Source organism: Oncorhynchus clarkii, chromosome 6 (genome assembly GCF_045791955.1).
Source record: "Oncorhynchus clarkii lewisi isolate Uvic-CL-2024 chromosome 6, UVic_Ocla_1.0, whole genome shotgun sequence".
Taxonomy (NCBI): domain Eukaryota; kingdom Metazoa; phylum Chordata; class Actinopteri; order Salmoniformes; family Salmonidae; genus Oncorhynchus; species Oncorhynchus clarkii.
The window spans coordinates 42,480,523-42,496,963 of NC_092152.1; the positions used below are offsets into that span (position 1 = coordinate 42,480,523).

General features: G+C 42.0%; 1 protein-coding gene across 1 annotated transcript in view; it reads right to left on the reverse strand.

The window, feature by feature from the left end:
• Window positions 1-16,441, reverse strand: part of LOC139412090 (whirlin-like) — an 87,320-nt gene that overhangs the window by 25,727 nt on the left and 45,152 nt on the right. The window contains exons 3-4 of the mRNA XM_071158885.1: window positions 15,126-15,251; window positions 4,625-4,851 (exon numbers count right to left, since the gene is read on the reverse strand). Of these exons, the coding sequence (XP_071014986.1) occupies window positions 4,625-4,851; window positions 15,126-15,251 (353 nt within the window). The remainder of the gene's footprint in view (window positions 1-4,624; window positions 4,852-15,125; window positions 15,252-16,441) is intronic.

The window sequence follows — 16,441 nt, forward strand, 5'->3', positions numbered from 1 at the left end:
TACATACACTTAGGTTGGAGTCATTAAAACTTGTTTTTCAACCACTCCACACATTTCTTGTTAACAAACTACAGTTTTGGCAAGTCGGGTTAGGACATCTACTTTGTGCATGACACGTCATTTTTCCAACAATTGTTGACAGACAGATTATTTCACTTATAATTCATTGTATTACAATTCCTGTGGGTCAGAAGTTTACATACGCTAAGTTGACTGTGCCTTTAAACAGCTTGGAAAATTCCAGAAAATTATGTCATGTGTTTAGAAGCTTCTGATAGGCTAATTGACATCATTTGAGTCAATTGGAGGTGTACCTGTGGATGTATTTTAAGGCCCACCTTCAAACTCAGTGCCTCTTTGCTTGACATCATGGGTAAATCAAAAGAAATCAGCCAAGACCTCCACAAGTCTGGTTCATCCTTGGGAGCAATTTCCAAACGCCTGAAGGTACCACGTTCATCTGTACAAACAATAGTACGCAAGAATAAACACCATGGGAACACGCAGCTGTCATACCGCTCAGGAAGGATTGGTACGGAAGGAGCGGTTCTGTCTCCTAGGGATGAACGTAATTTGGTGCAAAAAGTGTAAATCAATCCCAGAACAACAGTAAAGGACCTTGTGAACTTGCTGGAGGAAACAGGTACAAAATTATCTCATTGGCCTATATATTTTGATAAGGTTTGTAATCATTACTAAAGTGGCTTCTTAAAATTAAGCACATTAATCTGCTTTACAAGGGGTTCAGAGCGTAACTGGCATACATAAGCAGGGCTTGGGTTTCAAGTGTGGGGAAGATCATTTTCACCATAAAAATGCGCCTTAATAATAAATGCATTACATGCATAATTGCATTCACGGTCATTTTTGATAGTGGTGTTTTCACAGCCTACTGCCATGTGCGCATTGCTGCACTTATAATGTGAAGAAATACCCTAATAGTTTATCAACATTTTAAGCTAAACGTTCTGATCTGATGCGTCAGCCACGTATTAATTTGGGATCTATTGCACCCCACAACTGTCCCAGACTATGTTTGGAATATTTATTTCTTGCACACAATAGAATAGGTCGACTTTTGTACTATGGGGGATAGTGGATTGACATAGGCTAGTGGTTTTGCTGTTCGTTGGGCCTTCTCATCTTGTTGGCTGACAAAAAGTAAATGTGGACAGTTCTTCCAATATCTTTAATATGCACCTCGGAATTGGACAAGGACATGCTCAATTGCGTCCCCAATGTGTCTGTCTTCACCTGTAGCCTGTGAGACAGACCCGATCATGTGATTGAGAGCCATGTGAGTGGGAGAGGCGCTTCGGATTGCACAGCAATCAGGGAGAAGGGCACAACGCAGCACTCTGGGCCACAAAAGGCACGGATCTTTTTAGGTTGCATTACGGCCACAAAGGAGATGCCGCCGTGAAATTCGAGGCATTATTAAGTGCTTGTCAAATTGGGAATGAGAGACGATTGAAGTGTGTACAGCCTGAGCAAAAAACAAAGCAGAGCTCGTGCCTTTTCAAGTGACTTTTTTCAAATCATCATTAGTCTCATCATGCAGCCTTACAATGTATTAAAAACAAAAACATATAGCCCAACGTTTGTGGAACAACTAAAGTTACATTAATAACTCTAAATTAAGGATAGGAGTTTGTAATTCTTTGTTAACTACTCAACACAGCATAGCCGCATGTGCACACTCCATCAAATCATTTGGAGAAAATGATTCAATTGCACTCATCATCCTATAAAATAATATAAAATAATGCCACGGATTTCTAAGCAAATCTTAGAATTAGCCCACAGCCATTTGGCATTGCCTCATCAGGACCTAACATAAGAACAACCCAGAGTATGATATTATTTATTGGGAAGGTGTTATATGAAGAGAAATTATCAAGAGAAAATATAGATAAAATGTAATGTTGCTCATCGGCCATTGGACATAAACATTACACAACAAGCTGGAAATTCAACAATGAGTGGTTTGGAAGGAATCAGTGGCTGCCTGCAAGCATTGCAAAGCAATCACTAGTCTGCTGGGTTTAAGGGTCTCTTTTCCAAGCTTAAAAGGATAAATATTAAACATTGGCCATGCTGTCAATCGAGCATGACTTCTAGAAAGAAGCCCGAGTTCCTGACTTGGAATCTCGGAACTGGAAAATCTCAGACTTCAGTGAGTTCAAGATAACTGGGAACTCTGAGAAAAAAACGAGCTCCGATTGGGAAAATATGTTTTGAATGGTCAGCCAATTCAGAATTCCAAGTCAGGAACTCGGGCCTCTTTCTAGAGCTCACTGACATCATGAATCAACCTTGTTTTTTTCAGAGTTCTCAGTTGTCTTGAAAAAAATCCAGAGAATGCCAGACTTTGACGACTGCCGCGCCACCTTCCTGTAAAAGTGAACACAACACAACAAGTCCAAAAATGTATTGTATGCTGCTGCATAAATTATGTAATATGACAGGGAGATATGTATACTGTAGCTAAAAAAGTAATACTAAATGTGTGTTGTTAAGTAAGCTGTTAGCTGTTGGTGGTGCATATGTAGCCTATAGCCTGTTTTAGATAAATGTCATCATTGAGTATTGTAAGAGCGTTCACTGTCTGCTTATATGCACCCTTTATTAATCCTACGTTTCTGACTTGGTGTACAGGGAAAATACTGTAACAACGGCCTATGTTCTGAATTCTGTCTTGGTACATTTCAAAAGTGCTCAACAAATAGTTATACTGACTACGTCCGTCCTAGCTCACTCATTAATGTCTTAATCAAAATTACGGATTGCCTCCTGTCCGCTCGTCGTCCCCTTATGCCATAGTTTGTACATCTCAATTGTCAGTAGAAACCACATGTGATTAAGCAAGTCAGCCATGTTTCTTTTAAAGGTAGTAAATGAGCCTGAGTTAACTGTTTTGCTGCCAGACAAGGCTTCACTAATAGCCAGGTGTAGCAGTGGTAAGGATTCATTCCATGGTGCTGAAAAGAAAGCTCTGTTGGGACAGCTTTATGTAGGCCCTAACAGTTTGTGGGCAACGTTTGTCACCGTTATAGTGCAACTAATGTATTGTTTAGTGTTGTGGCTTAGCTGGCATGCATCTTAAGCATTTTTTTTTTGCCCCCACCAATATTTCCATGGTAAAATCGCCACTGCACACACAAGTATACACCCACACTAAAGTGCCATAGGTTTTCCTGATAACCTTGAACAGTGAATGTCATTACAACAGTCAAGGACAGTATTCAGGAGAGAGCAGAGCAGACATTCAGACAGCTGCAGCTCAAGGTTCAGCCAATAACACACACTACACTGAAGCAGAACCCACCACAGCAATGTGTAGGCTATGCAGTTTCTTTGTTGACTAACTACTGCCCTCGCAAACACACACTTCTTACTCTGGAAATAATCGCTGGTGTCATTCGCTCATGGGAAAAGAAGCTACTGGCCTGGTCAAGCAAATTGGCTGCTGCACTCACGTTTCGTTTCACGGATACGTAAAGTGAAACAGCATGTGAGTTATTGCCAGATTAGCCTGGTTCCACCAGGCTAAGCAGCTGACGCAATGCGGTTTGATTGAATTGTGCCATAAGACCGAGTAGGCTCTTTGGTTAGTAATTAAACAGAAAGTGCTGGAAGGAGGATATCACTAATAATGAGATGCCAAATATATGGACGTGAAGGACTAAAAGCCACCTTGCTTGATTTCTAAAGGAGCTGAGGGGAAATGCATACTTCCTAGGGTTCTCAAACAGCCTGCCTCCATTAGAGCTGGTGACAGAGAGCTGAGGAAAGGAGGGAGAGACAGGCAGCTCGCTGTGGGACTGAGCACCATATCACACGTCACAGTCAAACCCCAACAATGAAGTGGATGTATTCTGCCTCACATTACTCACTCAATCACTAGCATGACAAAAGCCCTGCCACTGACAGTGGTAGGATAAATAAATACATTGGTCAGAGACTGAATGGTAATTTCATTCTGCTACCTTGCTATGTGATAATTCAATGAAATTCTTCAATGGGAGCTGTCTTATAAAGAAAACAAATATTAAATTATGTTGCTAATCTTAATGTCAACCGGTTGAATATAATTGATTTCACCCAACAGAATGACTGCATCCCAAATGGAATCCTATTCCCTATATAGTGTACTGGTAGTGTACTGGTAGTGCACTAAATAGGGAATAGGGTGCCATGCAGACAAAGTATTTTTCCATCAATGCCCTAGACATTCTTTCTGCTCAAATAAGAAATGACTGACTGAATGCAAATATCATTCAATGTTTGAAGCATGAAACATCCTACATCCCTCTTAAGAGAATGTTGGAGCCACTGTTCATTGTACATTCCAAGAATGTTTGGTTTAAAGGGAATTTAAAATAAACAGAGAAAAGAGCTTACACTCACTAGTTGCAGTTAGAACTGTGACCTTCAACATGACTTTTTCACTGAAAACAAAAATGTCATAGAACTCTCATAGGAAGCATCTCAAATGGCCCATAGGGTTCTGGTCAAAAGTAGAGTACTCTATTGGGAATTGGGGTGCCATTTGGGATACACCCATAGAATTCACAAAGAGATTGCCCTTTTGACAATGTTGTGCCTGTTTGTGCTAAATCACCGTGTAGTGGCTGGGCTGGCGGTGCTCTCTGCTATGGGCGGTGGGCTGGGGGGGCTAGGGCTGCTGATCCATTTGGTCTGGTCCACCACGGTGCGAGCATGGGGCAGGCGGCCAACGTCTCTCACCCTAACCAGCAGGTGGCGACACGTCTTCAGGATCCTCACCGCCTCATCATGGGGGATGGCCACGAAGCTCCGCCCATTCACCTCCAGCAGCTGGTCGCCCACCTGAACCCACAGAGAAGAGAGGTTATACTTGTAGATATACACTGAGTATACCAAACATTAGATACACCTTCCCTTTTGTCCTCAGAATAGCCTCAATTTGTCGGGGCATGGACTCTACCATGTGCTGAAAGTGTTCCACAAAGATGCTGGCCCATACTGACTGAAATCCTTCCCACGGTTGTGTTAAGATGGCTGAAAGTCCTTTGGGTGGTGGACAATTCTTGATACACACGGGAAACTGCCCAGCACGAAACAACCCAGCAACGTTGCAGTTCTTGACACAAAACAGTGCTCCTGGCACCAACTACCATTCAAAGACACTTAAATCTTTTGTTTTGCCCATTCACCCTCTGAATGGAACACATACACAATCCATGTCTAAATTGTCATAGGGCTTAAAAATCATTTTTTAGCCTGTCTCCTCCCCTTCATCTTCACTGACTGAAGTGGATTTAACAAGTGACATCAATAAGGGATCACAGGCAGAGCCCCACCTCTTTTGAGCCACACCTGTTTAGCCAAATGTTATTGGCATTTATACGTGTCACATATCCGTTTTCAAACAATGTAAAAGAATATATAAAAAAATTGCTAAGATAATAATGCCGCATACAAACATGGTCTCTTTTTTTGCTTTCTTGAGTAAGGCAGCTCCAAAATGCAGGTGTTTCAGCCTAGCTCAGTGATTTCTGTGGTGGAGGGGCAGCCAGCGGAAAATACAGTGTAGGGGTTGGTAATGTTTTCTAGTTGCATCATGATTGGGCGGCAGGGTAGCCTAGTGGCTAGAGTGTTGGACTAGTAACCGAAAGGTTTCATGTTCAAATCCCCGAGCTGACAAGGTACAAATCTGTCGTTCTGCCCCTGAACAGCAGTTAACCCACTGTTCCTAGGCCGTCATTGAACATAAGCATTTGTTCTTAATGTTCTTAACTGACTTGCCTAGTTAAATAAAGGTAAATTAATTGGCTCAGTGTTCTGTCACACATGGGGACACTATGTCACCTCAACATTTACAGAGAGAGCTAAAAAAATCAAGATTTACATTAGAAGTGCCCATCCAAGAAGGCTCAAGATTGGCTACAGATAAAATTACATCAAATCCTGTTATATCTACTGTATGATTTGATTGGACTGATGTGAGGCCACATCTATGGAAGGAACATCATTCATAAAACCATGTTCTAGCAGACCATAAGAACCAATGCTTATTATCTTCCAGCCTATTCATTCTTCAAAAGCACAAACAAAACACTTGACATAGTGATTTACAATCAATAATGTTTTATTTTTTATTTTTGTTTTATTTTCTTCCATATTCTTCCTGTTTGAGAAGCAGTTTAGCTTTGATTTGAGCTTAATAGTTATTAGGGAGTGAACGTTATACACAGAGAAAATTTTACCTCTCTGAAATTAAAATGAATGGCCCTCCCTTCAGCAAAATATATTTGACCTAAAGCCTCCCTGAACGCGTGAAAAAACAAAACAATTGACCCTCCCCTATACCCAAAATAATAATTAAAATAAAGTGAATAGCAGAGAACATGTCTACCGTTTACCCTCACTTCTTGGACAGACCTGAGACTTAGATATGCAGTTTTAAAAACGGTTCTTAATCCTGTCAGCATTACATAGCAAATCAGGAATTTTGATAGCGCTCAGAGCTGCCTGCCAGAAGGTTGTGGGTTTGCAAACCACCGTGGCCAAGAGCAGGGATGGAAATATCTCCTTTATAGTTAAAGCATTGCATGATTGACATTTATAAACATTTCATGCAATTCTACGTCATTTTACATATTAGCAGAACATTTTTTTAATACCACAAAAATTACCGAAAGTTACAGACTAATGGACAGAGTGATAGGCCTATGTGTTCATCTTATCATTATTTATCCAATGCCAAATCAGTGTGTCTTCTTTGTAAGGAAACTGTCCCAGTTGGCAAATAATAATAACCTGAGATGTCATTAGGAATCTGAGCATGGTACTTTCAAAAGCTAGGCCTACCTTTCCCGTTCTATCGATTCCTTGGATCATTTCATGTTTTCATGTGTACCTGAGTTATTGACGTTCAATCAGGCAGAAATCCCCGCCGGTATTACGGAGCACCGTGATAAAGTCACTCTCACTACAGTCGTGGACAAAAGTTTTGAGAATGACCCAAATATTAATTTCCACAAAGTTTGCTGCTTCAGTGTCTTTAGATATTTTTGTCAGATGTTACTATGGAATACTGAAGTATAATTACAAGCATTTCATAAGTGTCAAAGGCTTTTATTGACAATTACATGAAGTTGATGCAAAGAGTCAACATTTGCAGTCTTGACCCTTCTTTTTCAAGACCTGCAATTCGCCCTGGCATGCTGTCAATTAACTTCTGGGCCACATCCTGACTGATGGCAGCCCATTCCTGCATGGAGTTTGTCAGAATTTGTGCGTTTTTGTTTGTCCACCCGCCTCTTGAGGATTGACCACAAGTCTCAATGGGATTAAGGTCTGGGGAGTATCCTGGCCGTGGACCCAAAATATTGATGTTTTGTTCCCCAAGCCACGTAGTTATCACTTTTTCCTTATGGCAAGGTGCTCCATCATGCTGGAAAAGGTATTGTTCGTCACCAAACTGTTCCTGGATGGTTGGGAGAAGTTGCTCTCGGAGGATGTGTTGGTACCATTCTTTATTCATGGCTGTCTTCTTTGGCAAAATTGTGAGTGAGCCCACTCCCTTGGCTGAGAAGCAACCCCACACATGAATGGTCTCAGGATGCTTTACTGTTGGCATGACACAGACTGATGGTAGCGCTCACCTTGTCTTCTCCGGACAAGCTTTTTTCCGGATGCCCCAAACAATCGGAAAGGGGATTCATCAGAGAAAATGACTTTAGCCCAGTCCTCAGCAGTCCAATCCCTGTACCTTTTGCAGAATATCAGTCTTTCTTTGATGATTTTCCTGGAGAGAAGTGGTTTCTTTGCTGCCCTTCTTGACACCAGGCCATCCTTCAAAAGTCTTCGCCTCACTGTGCGTGCAGATGCACTCACACCTGCCTGCTGCCATTCCTGAGCAAGCTCTGTACTGGTGGTGCCCCGATCCCGCAGCTGAATCAACTTTAGGAGATGGTCCTGGCGCTTGCTGGAATTTCTTGGGAGCTGTCACCTTCTCTGTTTAGTTTGGTCAGGGCGTGAGTTGGGGTGGGCATTCTATTCTATTCTCACACCTGTGTTAACAAGAGAATCACTGACATGATGTCAGCTGGTCCTTTTGTGGCAGGGCTGAAATGCAGTGGAAATGTTTTTTGGGGATTCAGTTCATTTGCATGGCAAATAGGGACTTTGCAATTAATTGCAATTCCTCTGATCACTCTTCATAACATTCTGGAGTATATGCAAATTGCCATCATACAAACTGAGGCAGCAGACTTCTGAAAATTCATATTTGTGTCATTCTCAAAACTTTTGGCCACGACTGTACACTAGAAGTTGATAGGATTACAGACGTTTAGACCGCGAAAAACATCTATCATACATGTCTGATTTCAATATTGGCCGATGTCATAACTCGGGAGGATTTATTTTCTCGAATGAGCCATTTATCATATTTTTCGATATTCCTACCTCGAGAAATGTGTAATTTAACAGAGGATCTATCACATTTTCTATTTGTCTGCATCTTTAAGCTAGCGCGCATTGCATGTTGCATTTGCTAGAGATATTATAGAAAGGAGATAGGAATACAATGAACGAAGGAACGTATGACGTCCCACAAGCAGACTGTCAACCAATCGCGGTTGCTAATCACGCAATCCCTTCTCAAAGTCAGTGTATATTTTTTTCCTTGATAGTACCTAATGTCACGATTTAAACACTAAAAGATTTGTAATGTTGTACCTTTTGTTGACGAAATTCTGCAAATGTTGGGTTTTTGAGCTAGCCCCCAAAATAAGGATTTTTAAGCCTTGAGACAATTGAGACATGGCTTTTGTATGTGTGCCATTCAGAGGGTGAATGGGCAAGACAAAATATTTAAGTGCCTTTGAATGAGGTATGGTAGTAGGTGCCAGGCACACTGGTTTGTGTCACGCTCAACAGTTTCCCATGTGTATCAAGAATAGTCCACCACCCAAAGGACATCCAGCCAACTTGACATAACTGTGGGAAGCATTGGAACCAACACGGGCCAGCATCCTTGTGGAAGGCTTTCGACACCTAGAGTCCATGTGGAGTCCATGCCCCGATGAATTGAGGCTGTCCTGAGGGCAAAATTACATGACCCTCCCCTGGACCATGTAAAGAAATACTAAACCCTCCCCTTGACTGAAATTGAAAAAACATGACCCTCCCCCATTTTCCTCCAGGTACCCATTTTTTCCCATTTCTATCTGTCCCTTAGTAAGGAAAACATGATCTACAGGGGGATACAAAAGGCGTCTTTGCTATCAATATGTAACATGATTAGTATCTAATAGAAATATAATTCACAATGAAATAACTTCTACATAGACTGAAGTGTATCAATGTTGTTTTTCCATTTTTCAAGTCTTATACTCGTCTTCTCAGAGCATCAGAATGTTAGTCTAAAGGCCTGGGGTGGTCTAGCTCTCTCCCCCTGCCTCATAATCTCTATCCTATCCATTAAACATAAAAAAAAGAAAGGACTGCCCCACTCCTTAAAAAAGAATAAGTTAGTCTAGTCTAGAAATAAAAGACAACAGAAAATCTGAGAAACACAGGAGAAGCTGAGGATGTATAGTGGCATTACGGGACCTCTTCAAATGGCCAATTCTCTTTCCACAAGAGGAAGTAAAGGAAGAAATTAGTTATTGACTTCTCCCCTCCTCTCCCTCCCTCCCTCCCTCCTAACACTAATGCATTTACAGTATAAGCAGTGGAAGAATCAGCTTGAGTGAACTTCCATTACTCATTGAAGAGGAGGGAGGGAGGGAAAGAGATGGGAGGGGGGGGTCTGATTTACATCGCCCAGCCAGGGCATCTGAGGTGCAGCCACTGAACGGGAGAGTTTTACTATAGTGCACTATAAAGGGAATAGGGTACCATTTGGGACTCACCCAAAGTCCATGTCCCTCAGCCCCCTGCCTCTGTAATGCTTACTCTGTGGCAGTATGGGACCCCTCCAGCGTACTGTAACTCAGCTGCTCAAAGTCGATAGATTGAAACGTCATTTCCAACTGCCGTTTCATTGATCATCCGAGATGAAGCGTGAAATAAAATGGTTATGAGTCAGACGAGACTGAGAGGAGCAATTGTCCATACACAATGTTCTTGTCCTTTCTCAGAGAGAGAGAGAAGGGGGGTAGAGAGAGAGAGAAAAAAAAAACTAAGGAAGAGAGGCTAAGGGCAATTTCCTATTTTGGGTGGCCGAGACAGTTGTCTGACTTGATAGTTTATCTCCAGGTCGCCTGAGAGAGAGGGGCTATTACGGACACGGTACAGCAAATGGACAATCTCTCCCAAACACACTAAATGTTGTTTTTCAGAGGGTTGCCAGCCAAAGAGACAAGACACTGGCACCTATCTGTGGATGAGAAGTGGCAGAGGCTATTTCCAAAATGGCAGCCTGTGAAATGTTCCAGCTAAACAGGCCCTTGTCAATGTTTTATTGTGATCTCAAGCTGTATGCAAAGGTTGAACACGTCTATTTGAATTGCATACACCAGGGTTGCGAGATAAAATGTGTGCTTGGTTCATAGACCCGGGGTTGTTCTCTAATAAGAAACTACATGCATATGTTTTGGCACTGATTAACTGTTGAAGCTCTTTGGAAATAGGTTTGTTGATGTCTTAAGAAAAATTCTCAATAAGATTCTTCCATTTTGCCCCGTTCTCATGCTCTTTGGTTACAATCAAAAATTCGACATGTCTTTTCAAGAAAAGCAAATAATCTTAGCAGTTTCAACAGCTGTGGAGAAAAAAAAAGCATTCTCAAAAGTTGGTTTGAACTGAATATTGTATTGTGTAAAGTTTGGGTATTAATGTTCAGTGCCTAACAAACTTCATGGAGTTAGTGTTGAGATACTAACCACCTTGTCCAAGGCCATCATGTACACCCAGAAGATGATCTAGGATATTTCACTTTAAGATATTTGGCTGCTATTATAGGCTATATTTTTATGTTTGGTTTTTATATGTACTGTATGTGTACCTATAGGTAACTGCCAAAATAACAGAAACACCAACATAAAGTGTCTAAATAGGTTAACCTGGTAAACTCTGACCCCCCTGGTGGCATTTTCTAAACAACGCAGAATATTGTATACTACCCTCATAAAGTACATTTCGGTTTTCAAAACTATACATCCTACAAACCCATGCTAAGTAAAGTACTGATAGACAGGTAAGAACTGTGGGATGCTGATAAAGGTGTCAGAAACAACTACAGAGCCTGAGATAAAACAGGCCCTGAAATGTATTTTTTATTTTTTATTGTCCCCATTTAAGGAATAAGAGATTTGTAAGTTTAGGTTGAGCTCAAATATGTCACCAAAAAGATTTTCAAAAAAATTAAGAAAAACAACAATTTGGGGAAAAAACAAAATAAAAAAACTACCTGTTACCTAATGGTGGCGCTCTAAACATGCACAAATTCCAATAGGAACAGAGACTTTTGAAATGGCACAGGTCTTGTTCAACGTTCCTTGCCTTCATTTTTCGTCTTAAATAAATAATGGTTCCAAGTGGCACCCCATCCCCATAGGGCTCTGTTCAAAAGTAGGGGGGAAAGTATAGTGAGCCAGTGGGCTGGCCTGTTAAAATAAAATAAAAGGCATGGCTGTGGGCTGGATAAGACAGCGTCCGATCCCCTGGGGGAGTGACACTAATTAAATCCCACGTCATTGAACACAGATGGGACAGGCACACGATCATCTGTCACATCGCCCGTTAGACAACAGCTGTATCCAGACTGGCTTGATAGAGGCCCTCGTTATGGGGCTGACACCTGGCTGACGGACGGTGTCTTATTGCTCCTCAGTGACAGGATGACTAATAAGATGCATTTAGAGGAGTTTAGTTTATCCACTGTCAGAGGAGAGAAAAGAAGAGGAGGCATTTTGTTTCTCATAGCTTCTGTCAAATAACTTCAGAAAATGCCTTGAATCCAAAGAGCAACATTGAATTAGCTTCATGAAATCAGCCAGAACTTGATAGCTCACATTCTGTTTCACTGCTTGACCAGGCTAACATTGAATGTCCCTGTTCTCAAACATATTTTTTTTACTCCATAATTCACAGGGCTATACATAACTTCATCCATATATAAACAGGTTGTATAGAACATTAACATCGCCACAATAATGTCTGCAATCACGTACAGCCTTTGTGGTAAGTAATCATTTATACACCTGGCGATGATGCAGGTGCAAACTGCATACTAAAAAGAAACAATAGTTTGATATCTAGCTGTTTCCCATTGATATCTGCCAGAGGTAGCAGACAGACAGGCCTCGGGTCAGTGTTTAACAGGCTGAAGTAAGAGAGCGGTAGAGGGGAAGAAAGAGGACATAAGAGAGGGAAAGGAGAATAGAGAGAATGAGAGAGGGAGGGGAGGTAAATGGGGGTAGGCGAGACAGACAGAGATGGCCTCCCGAGGAGAACAGACAGCCTCTTTACTTTCCTACTGCTCCTCCTCTAATGGCAATATCACTCACTCTGCCAGACTGCCATGGATGTAGACCCACAACACAACTCCGACAGAGCATTACACTGGAAAACAGTCTAGTTCTTATGGATCTCTGAATACACTGTGGAGTACAATTACCAAAACTGAGGCAGAATATATATATATTTTTTTAAATCAAAATATCTGAGAGGCTTGTAGTAGAATAGAGAAAGAAAAATAACCTGTAACTTTTCCAAAATGAAAAGGTTCTCCAGAAATCCCAGTTGGAAGATTCCGGGAATCAGGAGGGAATAACCAGGGAATCTGGAATCTTCCAACCAGGATTTCTGGAAAACCTTTAGTCCATGCAGGTTGTCATCCCAGTGGCTAGAGTACCATCAGCCCCACAGAACTAGAATGAGTAGAACAGGTCTCCGTTAATGGGTGAACTGATGGCCATTTTGAGTGCTGGCATGAGTTTACCAGTTAAATTGCCATAGTCAGATATTTTTATTCCCATTCTAGTTATGCTATTTATATGATTGGCCGCAGAGCCCTAACACTCAGCTGATAGCGTGCCTGGCCTCTGTCCCTGCCTCCCCCTGCCACAGTCAGCTAGAAAACACAAGGCAGCACAGTGCTTTCTGTCAAAGAAATGCTGCCAAAATGTCAAGCGCCTGTTATTTAATCAAGAGTCCAGGCTTGGATTTAGTGTGGCTTTCTGAGTTTTTTTTATAGTCCTCTTTATGGAAGAAGATTTTTTCCAAAGAGGGAGATGGACATGTTGGAACTGGGCTGACAGAGGGGATGCAGTGAGAAACAGAGACAGATGTGTGCCAGATATCTTCCCAAGCCCAGCCATGCCATAATGCTATGATGCCAGTCATACTGTTTACAGGCACACTGATCTATACAGTGGCAAGAAAAAGTATGTGAACCAATTGGAATTACCTGGACTTCTATATAAATTGGTCATAAAATGTGAAACAATAGACAAACACAGTCTGCTTAAAGTAATAACACACAAACAATTACACGTTTTCATGTCTTTATTTAACACACCGTGTAAACATTCACAGTGCAGGGTGGGAAAAGTATGTAAACCCTTGGATTTAATAACTGGTTGACCCTCCTTTGGCAGCAATAACCTCAACCAAACATTTGGTCAGGAGGAATATTGGACCATTCCGCTTTACAAAACTGTTTCAGTTCAGCAATATTCTTGGGATGTCTGGTGTGAACCGCTCTCTTGATGTCATGCCACAGCATCTCAATCGGGTTGAGGTCAGGACTCAGACTGGGCCACTCCAGATGGCGTATTTTCTTCTGTTGAAGCCATTCTGTTGTTGATTTACTTCTGTGTTTTGGGTCGTTGTTCTGTTGCATCACCCAACTTCTGTTGAGTTTCAATTGGCAAACAGATAGCCTTACATTCTCCTGCAAAATGTCTTGATAAACTTGGGAAATCATTTTTCCGTCGATGATAGCAAGCTGTCCAGGCCCTGAGGCAGCAAAGCAGTTCCAAACCATGATGCTCCCTTCACCATACTTTACATTTGGGATGAAGTTTGATGTTGGTGTGCTGTGCGGTGCCTTTTTTTCTCCAAACATAGAGTTGTGTGTTCCTTCCAAACAACTCAACTTTAGTTTAATCTGTCCACAGAATATTTTGCCAGTAGCGCTGTGGAACATCCAGATGCTCAGACGTGCAACTTCAGACGTGCAGCAATGTTTTTTTTGGATAGCACTGGCTTCTTCTGTGGTGTCCTCCCATAAACACCATTCTGGTTTAGTGTTTTAGGTATCGTAGACTCGTCAACAGAGATGTTAGCATCTTCCAGAGATTTCTGTAAGTCTTTAGCTGACACTCTAGGATTCTTCTCAACCTCATTGAGCATTCTGCCCTGTGCTCTTGCAGTCATCTTTGCAGGACGGCCACTCCTAGGGAGAGTAGCAAAAGTGCTGAACTTTCTCCATTTATAGACAATTTATCTTATTGACTGATGAACATCAAGGCTTTTAGAGATACTTTTGTAACCCTTTCCAGCTTTATGCAAGGAAACAATTCTTAATCTTGTGTCTTCTGAGATCCCCTTTGTTCGAGGCATGGTTCACATCAGGCAATGCTTCTTGTGAATAGTAAACTCACATTTTGTGAGTGTTTTTTATAGGGCAGGGCAGCTCTACGATTGTACTCCAGGTTAGCTGACTCCTGATTCAAATTAGCTTTTGGAGAAGTCATTAACCTAGGGGTTCACACACTTTTCCAACCTACACTGTCAATGTTTAAATTATGTATTCAATATAGACAAGAAAAATATAATAATTTGTGTGTTATTAGTTTAAGCAGACTGTGTTTGTCTGTTGTTGTGACTTAGATGAAGATCAGATCTAATTGGATTCATACTTTTCCTTGCCACTGTATTCCTGCCTCAGAAATCTGACCTGAAAACACGGCAGACTGAAGTTGAAAATAGAGTGCAATGAACTATGTTTTGTACATAGAATTGATGTCTTTAGTCGAGTAAAAAGCGGCTGCCATGTTTCGAATCAGCAACACAGACCATAGCAGACTCTTTCCCCCACTGCTTTGCTGCGTCAGAACCTTTTCACTGTGGTGAGGTGAAACAATTTCCATAGGATGTGTATGGTAATGGTCTGTAAATACCTTGAGTCCACCGTGGTCTGCGGCTGAGCCTGGGTCCACTCCGGTAATGTATATGCCCAGGCCGTACTCTGCCCCTCCTCTGATCATCAGGCCCAGAGAGAGACCATCGTTCAAGTTTAGGGTGATCTGCAGGGAGACACAGACAGAGAGGACAGGGATCAGTGGTCGTGTTCATAAAGTGTGCAGATCTAGGATCAGGTCTTCCCTGTCTATATAATCTTATTCATTATGATCTAAATGTCACGACTTCCGCCGAAGTCGGTCCCTCTCCTTGCTCGGGCGGTGTTCGGCGGACGACGTCACCGGTCTTCTAGCCATTGCCGATCCACTTTTCATTTTCCTTTTGTTTTGTCTTGTTTTACACACCTGGTTTCAATTCCCCAATTACATGTTCATTATTTAACCTCTGTTTTGCCCATGGTTGTTGTGAGTGTTTATTCGTTGTGAAGTGGTCAGTACTTCTGTGAGCTGGTGTGTTTCCCAGTGGGGAATTTATTGTTGGTATATTTCGAGTAAAGTTACGTTTTTACTCAGTTCTGTGTCCTGCGCCTGACTTCGTCCAACCCGCTACACACGGACTCTTTACACTAAAAGGCAAATCCTTGATCAGCACTCCTATTGTGAGTTGATTGATACATATGGCCCCAGACTTCCTGGAAGTGACAGTGATCAGTGATTATAATTTAATAATAATAATAACAAGACTAACAATAATACATGGAACTTATACAGTATAGCACCTTTCAATGATCCAAAGTCACTTGACAATTGTAGAAACTAAACAAAACAACAGAGATCATAACAAGACAACACCAGACTAACAGAAGGAAGAGACAAAAACATTAAACAAAGAGAATTGGGAGGGGCTTAAAGAAGGGAAAAGAGTGTGATGTGTCAGTGTATGAGTGAGCGAGCGAGAAGGTGTTGCATGTGTGTATGAGAGAGAGTGCATGTGGGAGAGAGGGTGGGTGTGTGTGTGTGTGGGGGGGGGGGGCAAGGTGGCCTGCTGTGGTGGAATGTAGTGAGTGTGTGGGTTGGTAGGGGAGAAGGAGGTCGGAAAGGTAAGGGTGATAAGGTGGTGAAGGGCTTTGTTGTTCATAAGGAGGATCTTGTAGTTAATGCGTTGGGAGACAAGGAGCCAGTGGAGTTCACGGAGGACAGGGATGATGTGCTGCCAGGACTTAGTGTGGGTGAGGAGTCGGGCCACAGAGTTCTGAACCATTTGGAGCTTATGGAGGGAGCTTGCATTGATGCCGGAGAGTAGTCAGTTGCAGTAGTTGAGACGGTAGGTGATGGATGAGGGTTTCAGCAGCAGG